This window comes from Engraulis encrasicolus, chromosome 24 (assembly GCF_034702125.1).
Source record: "Engraulis encrasicolus isolate BLACKSEA-1 chromosome 24, IST_EnEncr_1.0, whole genome shotgun sequence".
NCBI lineage: Eukaryota > Metazoa > Chordata > Actinopteri > Clupeiformes > Engraulidae > Engraulis > Engraulis encrasicolus.
Genome location: NC_085880.1, coordinates 28,613,500 through 28,630,253, shown reverse-complemented (window position 1 = coordinate 28,630,253; position 16,754 = coordinate 28,613,500). Strand labels below are relative to the sequence as shown.

At 41.6% G+C, this 16,754-nt stretch overlaps 1 protein-coding gene across 1 annotated transcript; it reads right to left on the bottom strand.

Moving 5' to 3' along the window:
- Positions 1–7,327: 7,327 nt before the first annotated feature.
- wnt8b (wingless-type MMTV integration site family, member 8b) lies at positions 7,328–14,618 on the bottom strand. Its single transcript, XM_063192267.1, has 6 exons — positions 14,328–14,618; positions 13,712–13,745; positions 11,864–12,002; positions 10,711–10,836; positions 9,480–9,622; positions 7,328–7,926 (listed from the first exon to the last, which is right to left on the bottom strand). Exons 1-6 carry the CDS (start codon positions 14,396–14,398, stop codon positions 7,351–7,353), a joined length of 1,089 nt encoding a protein of 362 aa, XP_063048337.1. The 5' UTR covers positions 14,399–14,618; the 3' UTR covers positions 7,328–7,350.
- Between the last annotated feature and the right edge of the window lie 2,136 nt (positions 14,619–16,754).

Genomic DNA, 16,754 nt, shown 5'->3' with positions numbered 1-16,754 from the left:
AAATGGCACTGTAATGAGAGGCGTAATATCACATTCTGAGAAACACTTCTTGAAAAACTGAATAAAGAGGTGAAATCCGAAATATGGAGGGAAAATCGTGATTATAAACACAAGCTTGAAGAGTTTAGTTTAGTTTAGTTTATTGGTTTATTTGACAGGGGCCATGTACAGGACAACTCCAGTACCAGAGTTAGCTACAAAACTAATTTGCATCCGTGGTCCCTGGGCAGGGAACTATCAAATAATCACATACATTAAGACATGGACAATGCGTGTCCTTAGAAATGTTACACACTAAAAGCAATCATATCACACTAACATACCACAATAAAACATAATAAAGCAACAAATTCAAACACAAAACCACATATGACACCTGACAGTACATATAGCAGCACACAGGTTAATGATCACATGTTTGCTTAGGATAGGATAGGATATGATAGGAAGGATAGTTTGAACTGGTTAAAACTTGAACTATCTCTAATGTGAACAGGAATTGAGTTCCATTTTTCCACAGCACTGACAGAAAAAGCTGACTGACCAAAGGAGGTCTTCCTAAAATCCCCATAACAGTCGCCTCTTACAGAGGACCTTCAGACACTAGGTTTGTCTTTGCAAATTAAAATGCACTGCTTAAGAGGTGGTGGTGCAAGATCATGAATAAGTTTATACATTAAACACATGTCAGCAAAACAAATAAAACTATTAAAAGACAATAAATTGTATTTTGCTATAATAGCGCAGTGATGGTAATTTCTTGGCTTTTTATCTAATACTTTTATAGCCATTTTGTAGAGCATGGCTATGGTTGTAATGAGGTCACACCTACTTGTGATCAACTTGTAGAACAATACAATAGATGTGGAAAAATCATTGCGTGTAAGAACAGTTTAGCAGCAGATAATGGTAATTGGTGTCTTATCTGCCTAAAATTAGCCAAACTAGCTCTGACACCTCTAGTTACCTTTTTTATGTGTTTTTTAAAAGACAGGTTAGAATCAATGATTACACTCAGGTACTTGAAGTTATCAACAGTGTTTATGACCTCTCCTTTAACAAAGATGTCGGGTTGTTTATCCACATCATACCTCCTAATGGAGAAGTACATGGCCACTGTCTTACTCACATTAAGCGTAAGACAGTTGTGATTCAGCCAGTCAGACACTTTGTTCAGGGCTGAGGTTAGCTGCGATGCGACCTGTTGCCTTGTTTTGGCATGAATATAAATAACTGTGTCATCCGCATACATTTGCATGTGGACTTCTGGGCAAATCAAAGGTAAATCATTAATATATAAACTAAATAAAATTGGTCCTAAAATCGATCCCTGCGGCACTCCAATTGTGCTATTTGACAGGGTGGAGCATGTGTCCATGATCCTTGTGCACTGCTTCCTTGAGTCCAAGTAGGACTCTATCCATTTTTCCTTTATGAATTTTTTAATGACTTATGGATGGAGTCCTACTTGGAGCATTTGGTGAGCAATCCAACTGTGAGAGCTTGGAAAGTAGCCCGTTGTGGTTAACTGTATCAAACGCCTTCCAAAGTCCAGGAAGACAGCTCCAACTACACCACCCCCATCAAGCTTGGATTTGATTTGCTCAGTAAAGTAACAGAGGAGTTGGGGGAAAATAATTTATGGTCCGCTTGGAATAGTATGAACACCATAACTGGGACTAAAGAAACAAGAGACTCTGAAGTTGTGTTGGACTGCGTAGAAAGCAGGGACACCTTGCAGAGCCTCCTCATGGGACGAGGACCGGTCAGCGATGGAGGCTGAAGGGGAGGCGATGGGAGCGTCGACACCAGTGCACTCTAGTCAGCGGAAGAGCAGAGATAGACAGAGGGTTTATAAATGAGCGGGCAGACATCCTATTGGCTCTAGGTAAATGAATGAGAATGCAAGGGAGAGGGTGTGCCTAAGAACAAGAACGGTATTTGGTTGGTTATTGCAGGAGAATAATTGAGCTGAATACCGTCTCATCTTCTTGGCAGAATTTAACGCTTTACAGCCTTGGTCTCCAAACAAAGGCCCGCGGGCCAAATCCGGCCTGAGCATGGCAAACATTTGGCCCGCCATGAGGTCAGAACAAGTGAAAACATCAATGTGTGTGATTTTCGATCACTTGAACTTCAGTGAGTCATATCTCTCCAAAGCATTCACAGAGTTTGATCTTCTGCTAACAGTCTCATAACAAGTGGGGGAAACGGAAGAGTGAAAACCAAATCTCTGTCCAGGCATCTGACTTTTTCTCATTGGGTTGGGGCGTTGGTTTGGCCCACAGCCTCACTTGCTCTACATAATTTGGCCCTAGGAGAAAATTTTTTGGAGCCCACTGCCTTACAGCTTACATGGGTCAGGCAATATAGGGGGCAGATTGCTCATGTCATGTGCTGAGCAGCTTGCACCAATATTTTATCATATTTTTAATCTCCCTCTCTCACTCAACAGAAAGTCCCCCAAATCTGGAATTTTAGTACATTTAATTGTTTATGAAGCTGGTAAATGGGTTCGGCTGCTTCCAGGCCCTAACTTCAATGACCTCTAGAGGTCAACAGATTGCAGATTTGAATACAGCACCCAAATTGACAAAATAAGACTGTTTGCCAACTTCGTCTCAAAAATGCCATTATTCCAGAACTTTTTGAGCACTTTCAGCTATACTAATACAGTTTTTATTAAGACAGCAAACAGCAATGAGGGGCCAAGCAGTGAGTAAGCCCTGTGCTGCTATACCAACAGAATGAGCCTGGGGCAGAGAGATTGTCATGAGCAGCCACTCAATGACCTTGGTTGTGAGACCCATAGTCAACATGTAGTTAACTATTAATGAACTATTAAGTAAGGAGTGACACTTAATCAGCATCCAAACAACTAGTAATTCACTTCATTCCTTTTAAGTACCATGTTTTACATATGCACGGTTCTCTTTGAAAATTTCTGGTGTTCTGATGTTGATAGTGATACAAACTACCTGCAGTTGTTGAATAATCTAAATATCAATTTAATTGTTATTTTGCATTCCCTATTTTGATATGGTACAACACCTACAAGGTTAAGGGTTGGGAAAAGGTTAGGTTTAGGTCAACGTCTAATATTTCACAGTCACTGTGAAATACAAGATAGGCCTACTGCATGCATGTAATAAGTATGGGTTAACGTTCAGCGAGAAGGTCGCTACCGTGGATTATTATATGGTTGTGACGTCATCGGTCGAATGCTCCATTCATTTCAACGGGGCTCCCCAACGTTCGCACGTCTGTTATTTTTCGATAACGGACGGGTTGGTCTATAACAGACCGCTGTCAATGGCAACAATACTTTTCACTGCTAAAGCGACTTTTCAACAAGACTCTAATCAGCTGCTGTGATAGACAACACCTGTTGTCCTGGCTACCTAGTTGCCTAGCGGTGTTCCACAACGGCACTGTTTTGTTTTGCGCAGCAACAATCTTAACATTAAATAGGCCTAAAGAAATGTCCCCGCCATGTGCGAGTCATTTAAGTATATCCATATAATAAGCGGGTTAACTTTCGGCGAGTCGGTCGCTTTGTGGAATAGCAGCACTTCAGAGAGAACAAGACCCCTCCGCTCCGCGTCGGGGTCTAAAGATTCTCTCTGTCGTGCTGCTATTCCACGGTAGCGACCTTCTCGCCGAACGTTAACCCTTACATAGCAGCATGACAGAGAGAATCTTTAGACCCCGACGCGGGGGTGCTGAAGTGCTGCTATTCCACAAAGCGACCGACTCGCCGAAAGTTAACCCGCTTATTATATGGATATACTTAAATGATTCACACATGGCGGGGACATTTCTTTAGGCCTATTTAATGTTAAGTCTATTATAGTTTTTAATGTCAAAAGATTGTTGCTGCGCAAAAACAAAACAGTGCCGTTGTGGAACACCGCTAGGCAACAGCTAGGTAGCCAACAGGTGTTGTCTATCACAGCAGCTGATTAGAGTCTTGTTGAAAAGTCGCTTTAGCAGTGAAAAGTCTTGTTGCCATTGACAGCGGTCTGTTATAGACCAACCCGTCCGTTATCGAAAAATAACAGACGTGCGAACATTGGGGAGCCCCGTTGAAATGAATGGAGCATTCGACCGATGACGTCACACCATATAATAAGTATGGAATAGCGGCCGACGAGGTGTCCCGATATCAAGGGAAATAATGGACGAGGCGGAGCGTTCTAACAGCCCGACGGCGCAGCCGAAGGGCTGTTCCCTTTGCCAAGTCCATTTTCCCTTGATATCGGGACACCTCGAAGGCCGCTGTTCCGCTTATCACCCGGTTACTGGCATTTAAGTATTAATTTATTAATATGTTGATCTAAGGCTTCGTGAGAGAGTAGCCAAGATTAAGCACTGCGCTTGGTACGTTGCTATGGGCACCACTTCCTAATCTAGTGAGACGCGCCTTTATCGGAGGCATGTAAGGATGTGTGCAGAACGTTGGGGTGACCTGACAACCAAATGCGATAGAACTGACGACTGGATTTTTGACTTGAAAACCAGATGCGATAGAATTAGTAACGGGGTCTTGACTAGACAACCAGATGTGATACAACTAACGACGCGGTCTTGACTAGACAACCAGATGCGATAGAATTAGTAACGGCACTTCGCCAGAAAGTTAGAAAAGAAGCCACTTAGACGCCCGCACGCCGGCATGACATCATAGCTGTCCTGCTACCAGGGAATAAAGGACATCTGCTCAGCCAATCAGAAGACAGTCCGTCTGCTCACCAGGTGATAAGGTAGCCTATATCAAATAGTGTGAATTGTCACATCATTTGACATGGCTAATTTTCATTCAGACTTAAAGGCCTTCTGATGGACAGATACCTTCTCATGGTATGAAGTTCATAAACTTGATGTTGACATTTCAAATGTTTTTGTTTGTTCTTCTATTCTTAATAGATGTAGACAAAACATTGTACATGCAACACACACAGATACACCTGACCATACCTTGAACATCTGAAATTATCCAGACTTTGAGCACCAACTTTGAGTTACCAACTTTCCATGTAGGCCTTGGTTTAATCAGGGGTACAAGCACAATTCCTCAAATTAGAAACCTCTTTTAAACATTACACATTTTAAACATGTTGAAATATGGTTAGAAGGTTTTTTTTATGGAACCCCAATGACATTTTCACTATTGTATTTTCAGCTTTCTCTCAAATTTGGTCAAATAAAAATATATTAGCCTAGGTCTTAGAAAACATCATGTATTTAACTAAGTTGCGACAGACCTTTTTCCAAATTATGACTTTTTTCCATAAAAGAAAATCATTGGTACACCCTCATTCATGTCATTGGCCAACGTGCGGAGATACCGCAAGTGTGCAATATGGGATACAACTGCTGAGCTAAAATATCAGCTCACAGACTTTAATTTCTCTACTCATATTACTACTGGTGGTATCCTTGACCAAAGGACCCTTGCGCTCTTCATGTAGTACCAAATTAAATGTCAAGGGGTCCTCGGGCATCAACAGTAGGCCCACTGACATATTATATTAAAATGAGATGTCAATAAATGCTTTCTTGACCCTTTCAGTTTGTGATGAAGAGAGAACTTCCTTACTGAATGTGTTTCATCCAAATGAGATTGCATTAGGGTTTTTTTTTTATTTGTAGGCATGTGCTACTGTAGGGGTTGGCTTTTTTGCCAGGTGGATTGGTTTGCTGGCAAGTATTTGTTTATAAAATCCACTTGTTGTGGCACAATACTTGAACTAACTTCCATTCAGCAAACAGTGTGAATCCATGCAAAGCCTTTTCCCAAAGTCCTTTTGAAGACGACAGCCCCATTGAGAGAGGGAGGAGAGGAGAGAGGGGGATTAGCTCCTCCAGCCGCAGTGCTGCGTTTCCGCGGGAGCTGATTAGCTCGGCAGTCATTGTTAACTGGAGCAAAGCAGGCCCTGGAGGAGTGAAAGGAGCCAAAGAGAGGTGGCCATAGAATAAAGCAGCCACAGGAAGCCCCTGTTTGTGCAGGCAACACCAAGGTTTCCCAACATCTCTCTCTCTCTCTCTTTTTTTTTCTTTTCCCATGATGCTGGGGTTGAAAAAGGAGATTAGCATACAAAATCAGAGGCGGGATGACTCAAGGAGGGCAACTAGGTTCATGTTTTCCCCCCTCTTCTGTCTCGACAGAGTTAATTAAACCAGTATTAAACAGTGAAGAAGCAAAGCAAAGGCCAAGGCACCGAGAGTTCTTTAAAAGATTACATTGACATAAAAAGGAAGGCATTTGTAAGAGGTGAAATTGAGAAAGGTGTGAAAAGGGACGGCTATAATTAAACATTTTTCCTCTACTTGTTGCTTTGCCCCCGGGTTATCTGATATTGAAAGGAACAGTGCAGGAATTATCTCATGCTAATTACACAAAATCACATGTTTAACTAGCTTTTTTAAAAAGTCACATCTAACCCATTCTTTTTTATTTCATTCCACAACTGTAAATCCATGCATTTACTGTATACTTTTCAGTATGTTGCTATCATTATCTTTAGATGACTTGCATACAAGGAGGGAATGAAGTAAAAGACAGAAATGAACTGGATATGGAATGTCCATGATGAAGAACAGTCTAAAATAAACTGTTCTGGGGTGATTATAAAACCTGATTGACAAGGAACAAAACAAAGCAAAATGTAATAAATTAACAATGTACAAAGTGCCTCATTTTATTTACAATTACATACACACTCTGGAGGAATATGCAATGTCTTTACGCCATAGCATCAGATGTTTTCAACCACATTGATTGTTGGATATGATTACTGTGCAGTATTTTACGGAAAAAAAAGGTTTAGGCTGATTTATAGTAAACCATCAGGATAGAATTTGTGTGGTCATTTGGTGTATTTCGGCCATTGCTTGACTTCCCTGAATAATTCAGTTTAAATCTAAAAGATGTAGGGTCAGAAATACATTATATTTGTAAACACGTACAGTACATCGCAAAGTATGTTAAAACATATGGACATATAAAATCATGAAGAAATGTACAAAAATAATATTTAAATATTATCGGAGCATAGTACCTTTCAAGACCAATATTTTCAGTACTTCCCAGTATTTATTTTATTCAACCCATCAATCTAACCCTTATTTCCAATGCTCTCTCAGAAACGTTCGTTCCTCAGATATGTAACATATTTTGTTTACATTTTCCCAATATACATATATAATTATTTACTTACTTTTAAAAATCTTGTTTGTGAAATATATGAGGGCTACTATATTAGTGGAAACAAAAATAGAGTATTTGTGTAGAACAAAAACAGAAACACAAAAGACCTCAGTGGATTTGAGCTTGGTTGCCTTCTGCTTCTAGTGAGTCTTCCTGAGCCTGAGACTCTTCCTTTGGCTGCTGCTGCTCCTCCCGATGCTCTTGACCTTCTGTCCCTGCTTCTTAACGCAGTAGTACTTGGTCACAGTCTTGTGGCACTGGTCGCACTTGACGGCGCAGCACCAGTGGAACTTGCAGTTGCAGCTGGACACCGTCTCGGCCCGCCTCTCCTCCACCACCAGTCCGCACTCGCCGCACAGCCGCTTGCAGCTGCGCTTCTCCCAGCGCGTCAGGTTCTTGCCCTTCTTGACGCACTCCCGGCCCTCGGTGCCCGGCAGGCCCAGGGTCCTGTTCTCCAGGCAGTAGTTGGGGGAGTCTTCCAGGGCCACCAGCTCCTTGCGGGAGATGGAGCTGAAGGTCTCGGCGATGGCCCGCCGGCTGGCGGCACTGTTGCCCGCGCCCCTCAACAGGTCCACCTTCAGGGCCCTCTGGTACTTCTCCTTCAGGTAATTGCCCACCTCCCTGAACTCCGGCAGCTGAAGCCAGCAGGTCTGGGTCGTGCAGCTGCCGGAGACGCCGTGGCATTTACACGTCCGCTGCATGGTGCCTTTCACAGCCTGCCGTGTAGGACACAACACAGAGATCACATTTTTAAAGCACATAGGAATTTGATTATAAACTATATTGTTAATAATTCCTCCCATCCTTGGTAACTTAATATCACAGTGGCACTTCATTTCCACATTTTTATTTTTTCAAACGGTGCATTTACACATCCTCTGCATGGTGCCATTGCATGGTGCCAATACCATTGATCAGCAAAACAGTGGGACTACATTTGCCCTGTTTACATCCCTTTTATTTCCACTAACTGCTAAGTTGTAGGGCCTCTTTATTTTGTATTTTCCTTTCATACAGCTTCCTACTGATTGTATGCATTTAAGTTGAAAAAGAAAAGAGGATGAATTCACTTCATGAAAGCAGGCCAAGTTCAAGGTTCAATTCCCCAGTTACCCAGCTTTTCTACCATCTCAAGATATCCTGAAATGCAGCTGTCACGTGAAAAAGGACATTGATTCCCTCCAACTAAAGCATCGCCCCCAAAGGTGAGCAAGTATTAACGACTCACATTGAGTCTGATTGTTCAGCCATGGAAAGGGGCGTATTTATTTAGTATAACCATTGTCGACATGTTTTCTGCTGTGAGTGGACCCAATTGAAAGTCCATTGAGGAGGAAATAGAAAAGGGTCTCTTATTCTGCATTTTTTTCTGTTACAATGATGCTCCAGGTGCCGTGGTGGTGATCTGACAAAACAAGATCCCAGGAGGCTGCGCAGCCAGCGCCGGCAGCCAAAACAAAGAACACTTCAGCCACCGCCGCTGCTGCCATCCATGATCCCCTTGGGTTTCTCAAGTGAAACAAAGGCCAAACATAAATGTAAGGACCTTATTGCAAGAATATAAAAAAACTAAAACACTTGTTTGGGGACCAACATTATACAGAAGCTTTATAGTGGTCTGCGGTGGCCCCTCAAGGTCCTCTAATTAAGCCTGCACCCACTGATCCCTGGAGCCTCAAGCTGAAGGTCTCGTCATAAAGGACATTCACAAGCTGTAAATAGGCTCTTCTGCTAGAGCGCACAGCACACACTATGATCCAGACGAGTGGCACCTTGTGCATAACAGCCTGAATAAAACTCTTGGGTGGTAGCCTATAATTCAGAATAAGGAGGGGCTGGGGCGGGGGGGTCATGATTCAAAAGGACACTATACATTCTGCTGGTGGCCAAGTGAGATTCCTCAAGTCTGGCTCCACCTCTGACTAAGTTGTTGCAAGTACATGTATGCATAGGGTTCAGCATATGAGGCAGTTGGAGAAAATAGATCTGTCTGTTCTCTGAATATTTTTGAGACCTAGAATATTTCAGAGACAGAAACAGGTGTATCTACAAATAAATATAGCTAACATTTAAAAAAAACAACACATATTGTGCTACTTAATAGAATGATTAACTTGAACAATGATTCCACCTAAAAGATCTTCAGATTTAACTTCAAAAGTACCTTCACATCTGAAGACTTTGTAGTCCAAAACACAGTGCAAGAAAAACCTCTCGGAAAACATTGGGAGGGTATTCTTTTACTTAATCAAAATATTATTAACATTACCCTCCGTCCAGCCTCGTTGTTGTGTAGATTCATGGCTGCTCGTGCATCTTGTCCCGTCTCCAGGGCATCAACAAATTGCTTGGAGATGGCTTCCCCAAAGCCCACGTTATCACTGCAGCCTCCCCACAGCCAGCCCTGACCCCCTGCAACACAGGACATAAGAGACACAGCTGCAGGTTCAAATCACATTAACTGGAACCAACTTAATTAGACATGGTGTACTGTACAGGAGAACGTAACTTATAATTGGATGAGCTTTGATTTTAATTGATATCCGAAAATCTTGTGGTTTTTACCAACCCTTACTGTTACATAGGCCTACAGTTTTGTAAGTACTTTTGTATCAACCATAGGCTATGGAAGCCAAACATTCCTGCCTTTCACATTGCTAAGATATTATCAATAATGAAATGGCAAAGTAACATGTAGATGTGTTTCTTCTTGTTGCAGGTAAATATGCACTGGTGTGTATAAAACGCACTGTTTTTAAAAAAAATTGACATGGTATTCAGAAATGTGTGGAAAAATAGGCACAGTCTCTGATAGCCCATGCAAGACATGAAGATCCATTAGAAGCACTTCAAAGTCCCTTTGCCTTGACATCTCTTCCACAGCTACAGTACTACCATTATATTTTCAGGTAAATGCCAGCCATAACCTCACCTTTAAAGGAACAGTTAATATCATTTCAAGAAATTGCTGATATGTTGGCTAGTTAAGCCCTAGTAAAATATGAGAATACATTTTTCTCTGTGTTTGCATTTCCTAGCTTAACAGTATGATGCCTGAGAAAGATCCCCCTGTTGAATCGAAACGTTGCAGTTTGTAAAAATTAAATAAAGTTTATATTTTTGGAGCTAATAATAATAATAATAATAATAATAATAAGCAATACAAGTCTATGGTACCAAACAAAACATCTTCAAATACTTGCAAACCACTTTAAAATGAATGCGAAATTTCCTAGAGTGCAAAACGTTAATCCCAACCAGTGATCCCTTGAGGCTTGATGCTAATGGTTCCATTTATTTCCACTGATGATTCTAATATAGCTTTGCTAACAATTCTGATACCAAGAAATCAAAGTACTGAAAACACTGTGGAAAAAAAGATATGCACATGCATGAATAAAACTGGAAAAGTCTGCAAATGTGTGAAAATAAAAAAGGGTGGACTGTTTCTTTACAGACCCTTTTTAACAGTCATTGTGGAGACACCATTGCTTGCTTACCTCTTTGACCATTCCTTGTGTCATCACAACCACAGTTGTCGAAGTCTCCCAGGCTGCAGTTTCGTGTGAGGGTGTACATCACTCCCGCTGAACTTATGGCATGGACAAATGCCGTTTCCCTGTTAGCTGTGGAAAGAGTTGTCACTGTTCAAAACACATAGCCAGAGTCACACAAAAGGCTGTTACTTGGGCTGAGATGGCTGAGATGTCTAGCCTACACCATAAACCTTAGTGGCACGTTTTTTTTAAAGAGAATTTCATAATCCACTCTCCATCTCCTTCAACATTTTCTCCTGATTCTCTCTTCTGTCCTATCAGTTTAAAAGCATCAATTTAACCAACCCCCTCACCTGACAACAGATATTTACCCTTTTTAATGACCCACAAAAAAACATCCAAAATGTTTCAGATGAACTGTCCACTTATCTGGAGTCTGGAGACAGCAACCTTCACGAGGAAGGTGCAAGTTGATGGGAAAGAGGACAATTAAGGCGCGCGGGTCAGCTCTGGCTGGACTGTGGCAGATTCACTTTGTCCTCTGTGGCACTTCAGGAATGCCCTCTTAAGAGAGCCTGGGGCAGCCCTTTGACCTAAAGTCCTTATCTTCTGACGAGGCGTCTATTTCACCCTCCACACACCTCTCTGATATCCCTTCCTCAGCCCCCCTCGGCCTCTTCTCTTCTCATCTCTTCTCTTCTCTGCTCCTCTCTTCTCAGAGAATTAACTGGCAATATTCAAAAGACCAACACATGCTGTTTCGGGCTGTTGTCTGTAAACAACACAAGTCTCCCTTGAAAGTTTTGTGATTGGATTATCCCCTGGCTTTGCCAGCGTTTTGTGTGGACAACAGCAAAACAACGCACTTAAACAAACCGCCCACAATGCCAGTTTTCCTTTGGATAGACGCCTCTATAAAGCTATTTGGCATTCCCCCCCATCTATACTGTGACCAAAGGACGCAATGTCCTTCCAGTCATTCTCAGCTTTTAGTTTAACCCCGAAACATTCCTGAGGGACACTTTAATTTGGGGCAAAAGAGGGGGAAAAACAGTGGTGGGATTGAAGCATTGGTATGGTAATTGTGCATGCAAAGCTTAGGGTTCCATATTAATGATAGGGCATGTGTCAGCTTGCTCTTTTTTTTCTTGCTCACCACTCCTGAGGCCGCTGTGAGTGGACAGCTGAAGAGCTCTCTCTGGGCAGTTCCAGCGCTCCCAGGCAAACTGATACTTGCACTCCTCGATCCCACTCTGTGCCCCGGCAGCCACACTGCTGGAGTAGATCAGATAGGCCTGCAAGAGGGGAGGAAGGACAATCAACAACAACAAGAAGAAAAGAAGAGGTTACGAGAGCACTTCAGATGCTTTAGATCAAAGATTGGTGTTGGAAACTGTTGTTGGAAATCAATACAAACGCACACACACACACGCACACACACACACACACACACACACACACACACACACACACACACACACACACACACACACACACACACATACACCCATGCACAGTCCTAACGTATCTTTAAAACATCCACATTTTCACTTTACTATTACACTTCAGAACATCTAGAGCACTTCAGATGCTTTAGATCAAAGTTTGGTGTTGGAAACTGTTTGTTGGAAATCAACACACACACACACACACACACACACACACACACACACACACACACACACACACACACACACACACACACACACACACACACACATCCATCCACAGTCCTAACTTATCTTTGAAATATCCACATTTTCACTTTACTATTAGCCTACATGTTAACTGTGTTGTGATTCTTTAACAACAACAACAAAATGAGGCACAGGGTTAAAAATAAATATGGATATGGAGTCCACTTAGTTCTGACAAAAGGATATCGCGTTTGCACTCTGCTTGAGTCTGAGTGACATGCTGCTTGCTCGGCACGAGAGATATATCCTAATATGTCTCAAGTGGCCTTGCAGACCAACGGTCCTAACCTCATTCACTACACCAGTGTCTGGCATCACTAATGATGGCCACCCACAAGAGGAGACTTAGGTCACCACCACTCTATGACTACAGCTCTATGAACACAACATAGTGAAGTGATCTCCACCACCACCACCACCCCCCCAACACACACACACACACACACACACACACACACACACACACACACACACACACACACACACACACACACACATACTCAAACACCCCTACACACACACACACACACACACACACACACACACACACACACACACACACACACACACACACACACACACACACACACACACACACCCTTTACAGTTACGGCAAGCACCTTAGCAAGGCACCCCTCCGACCTGATCTTTAGACTTTAAAATAGGCCTATAGTACTTCTAATTACACAGTAAAGTTTGCAGTGTAAATTCAACATTCAGAGAGTAGGACTGGCAGTAGGAGAGTTAAAATCTACACATTAAGTGTTGATCTAGCACTGCACAATTTACTGTGAAGGTGCTGGACTTAAACCATGGAGAGTGACAGATACAATCAGTTGTCTCCCATTCATACAAGCAGGAAAGGTGGAATGCGATGCAAAAGGTAAATATGAAAATGTTTGCAGTGATTTTTTTCCCAACCATAACCCCAAACCTCCCCTTAAACAGTGCATCTTTAAGTAAGTAATAAATTCCTGTTTTAAAATCCTGCTGTCAACTAATTGTAAAGAGAGTCCTGTCCGACACAGTCTCTAAACCTAACCTCTTATCCCTGAAATCTCAGACCTCAACATGGTTAAGCATTCCTCAATGGTTACTGAAGGAAGACTGCTTTCAGGGCTTTGATGAGAGGGGCTGGGCATTAGGACACAAGATAGATAACACTTCTCTGTTTTCCCGGGATGCGCATCAGTCTCCAAAAAAAAGATAATAGCATGTAAACTCAAATGCATGAATGAGTCTGTGGGATCTTGGTTTAGATAAAGATCATCAGAGAAGATCAAAAGCAAGCGCAAGACCTGACTTACCTTTGGGCCAGTCATCAGGAAATTATTCACTGACCTGGAAGGCAGAGGAAGGCAGCCCCATTAACAACTCAAAGCAGACAAAAATGTTTCTCATCCTTCCTCGCACATGGCTACTTCGCCTCAGTTGGTTTTCGCAACATGGAATGCATTTTCAACATGCAACATCATTTTCATGCAACGCCATCATCAAATGCACATGTTTTTCACCAACTTTGCTTCATATAATTAAAAGAGTTATCTAATGCAAATTTACAGGCACCTCCTAAAGTATTGGTGAAACATCTGTTGAATTACTTGCAAGGCTGAACACCAAATATTTGGAAAAAATAAAAGTCAATATGTTGTTTCAAACAAAACGTGTTATGCCATGCATATCCATACATGGCAGATAACCTCAGAATAAAACAAACTGTAGTTTGACTTGATTTCTTTACAATATTATTCCATACAAAGAATACAAACATCTGTATAGCTAAGAAGATCACTGCTTTCTGTGATCTCTATGACAGCAAAACCTAATGTAAATAACAATAAAGAAAGTAATAAGAACAAGGAAACTAATAAGAAACGAAAAAAAGCTCGTGCGTAAAATGTCTCTCTTTTTTTGGTTACTTACCAGGTGCAGCAGGACCTCACGTGAGTCATCAAGATGAAAATGTAGTAGTAGACTTCAAAATGCATAAGCATCCTGAGGTTTAGGGAATTAGAAGTGATGTGTGTGCTGTAAAGCCGGGTGACTCTGCTCTGCAAGAGGGATATATACCTACATGCAGATCTCAGGGAGCTCCGGAGCTCATGTGGGAAACCAGGGGGGGTTCTGAAATGGAGCCGCTCTCATCCCAACAAGAGATTATCTGCTTAATTAAAGATTTTCCCCCCTTCTTACTGCTCCGGCCAATCAGATCTATTATAGCCAAGAGAGTTTGAAATGATCAAAAGGGCACCCTGGGTCTCCAGAAGAGAGATGCTGAGTAGCCCCCGTTCCTGTTAACAGCTAAATTAAAAATGACACGAAACCGGAACAGGAGTGACTACGTCCAGGAGTGAAGATTGATGTTGAAATTATATATTTTCAAGTGAAGATTACTCAAACCCTGTGTATTGTAGCCCGATAAAATACACTATGGGCGTCATTAACGAAATTATCCAAACTGTAGAGGGTCAATTAAAGAAGTATGTTCATGTTTTCCTCAGGATTTGTCAACATGCCGGGTGGGAAATTAACCTGAGGTGAAATGAATTCTAGCTGGTGTTAGACCATGTCTCACGCTAAACACCTTGAGGCGACGCAGAGTTTTAGCTTATAATATAAACGGGAAGCATAGCACCTTGAAAATGCAGTGTAGTTAATGTAGTATATATGAATGCAACAACAATCTGCATTTAAATCAACATTTAAATGTAAAAGGCGGGTCGCGTGGGCCAATGAAGCTCGACTTTTTATCTTTTCAGCTAACATATGTCCACTGTAGCAAAATAATAAGAAATAGGCCTAATGCATCTATATTGTTGTGCCTAGTCCCCATGGTTCGATTAATTGACACCAGCAATAATAGCTAGGCCTATTGCAATTTTGGCATGGCAAAGATGAGATAAACAAAAACACTAGGCTACACTCGGATAGGACCTCTTAAAAAGAAAAGAGAAGAAAGAAAAAGAAAGGCGAAATGGAAAGCAAACAACAGGAAAACATTATAGCCTAATTGAAAAGCCCAATAAATAATAGGCCTATAAACGCGTAGCCTACATCACCCCGACATGCGTGTGGTTGTCTGCTCTCCGCAAATGTCCAAGTAGGCTGTGAGTGCCATTTGCCTTTTTTGTGGTTACCCCAGTCTGACCTTTTAAGACATTCGAGCATTTGTTTCTTTGGTATTCGCCTATCTTCTTCTGTGCAAATTAGGATTAGGGGAAAGTTATTTGCGAGATGCTGCGGGATGTTTTTGGATTAGGCCTTTGAAATTCATCAGAGAAAAAATCAAACGCGTATCGCACCTCGAACCCCAGGAAGCGCATTCAGATTTAAAACAATGTAATGGCGTTCCCGTTTTAAACTTCGAATGCAAGCCAATTATTTCCTTCTTGGTGCATGTGTCTATAACAACATATCATCATCAACAACAACACATTATTCACAATGGTCATCCATGTCATGTGCTTGAAAAAAGAGAAAGATGAACAATACAAGGCAGATGGAAATAACGCTGTTTTTATTTATTTTGTATTATTATTTTTTTTTAAAACCCATAGGCCTACTACTTTTGGGGCAGTTCTAATTTCATCAGGAAGTTGGTTCCAGCATTTGGAAGCAATGGCTAAATGCCATTTCACCCTGTCTGGATTTACCCATGGGCAAAACCAGTAGAAGACTCTGAAGATAAGGGACCTAGGGTGGTTTTGCATATCTATGGGTCTATACCACAGAGTGACTTCCAATGATAAGGGTTTTAAATTCACTTTTAAACCTCACATGGGGAGCCAGTGCAATAACCTAAACTTGGTGATGTGACCGCTTTTCTTTGTTTTGGCTAATTCTAGCTGCAGCATTTTGAATTAGGTGCACCTGCCTAAGTGACTTCTTTGGAAGGCCTATAAGAAGATCGCGCCATTAGTCAACACTACTGGAAATAAAAGCCTACATTAGTGTTTCGGTATCCTGTTTAGATAGAAAGTCTTTCATCTAAAAAAAAAAAAGTTGGCCCTACCGTTGCCTAACAGTAGGGCACTGGGTTACTATGCGGGGTTTGATTCTGGTTTTGGGTCATTTGCCAATCCTCTACCATCTCTCTCTCCCACTCGCTTCCTGTCACCCTCTCCAACTGTCCTATCAAATACAGGCTAACATGCCCTTACATTTTTTTAAAATCTAAAAAAAAAAAAGTTTAGTTATGTTTTAATGTGAGCTCTGAAGGTCACTATCCATCATCACATCAAGGTTTTTCACACAAGTTATTATAATGACTGACTTTTGGTCCTCCATCTTTGTTTCCAAAAAGAATGATTTCAGTCTTGTCTTCATTTAACTGTAAGAAATTTTGTTGCA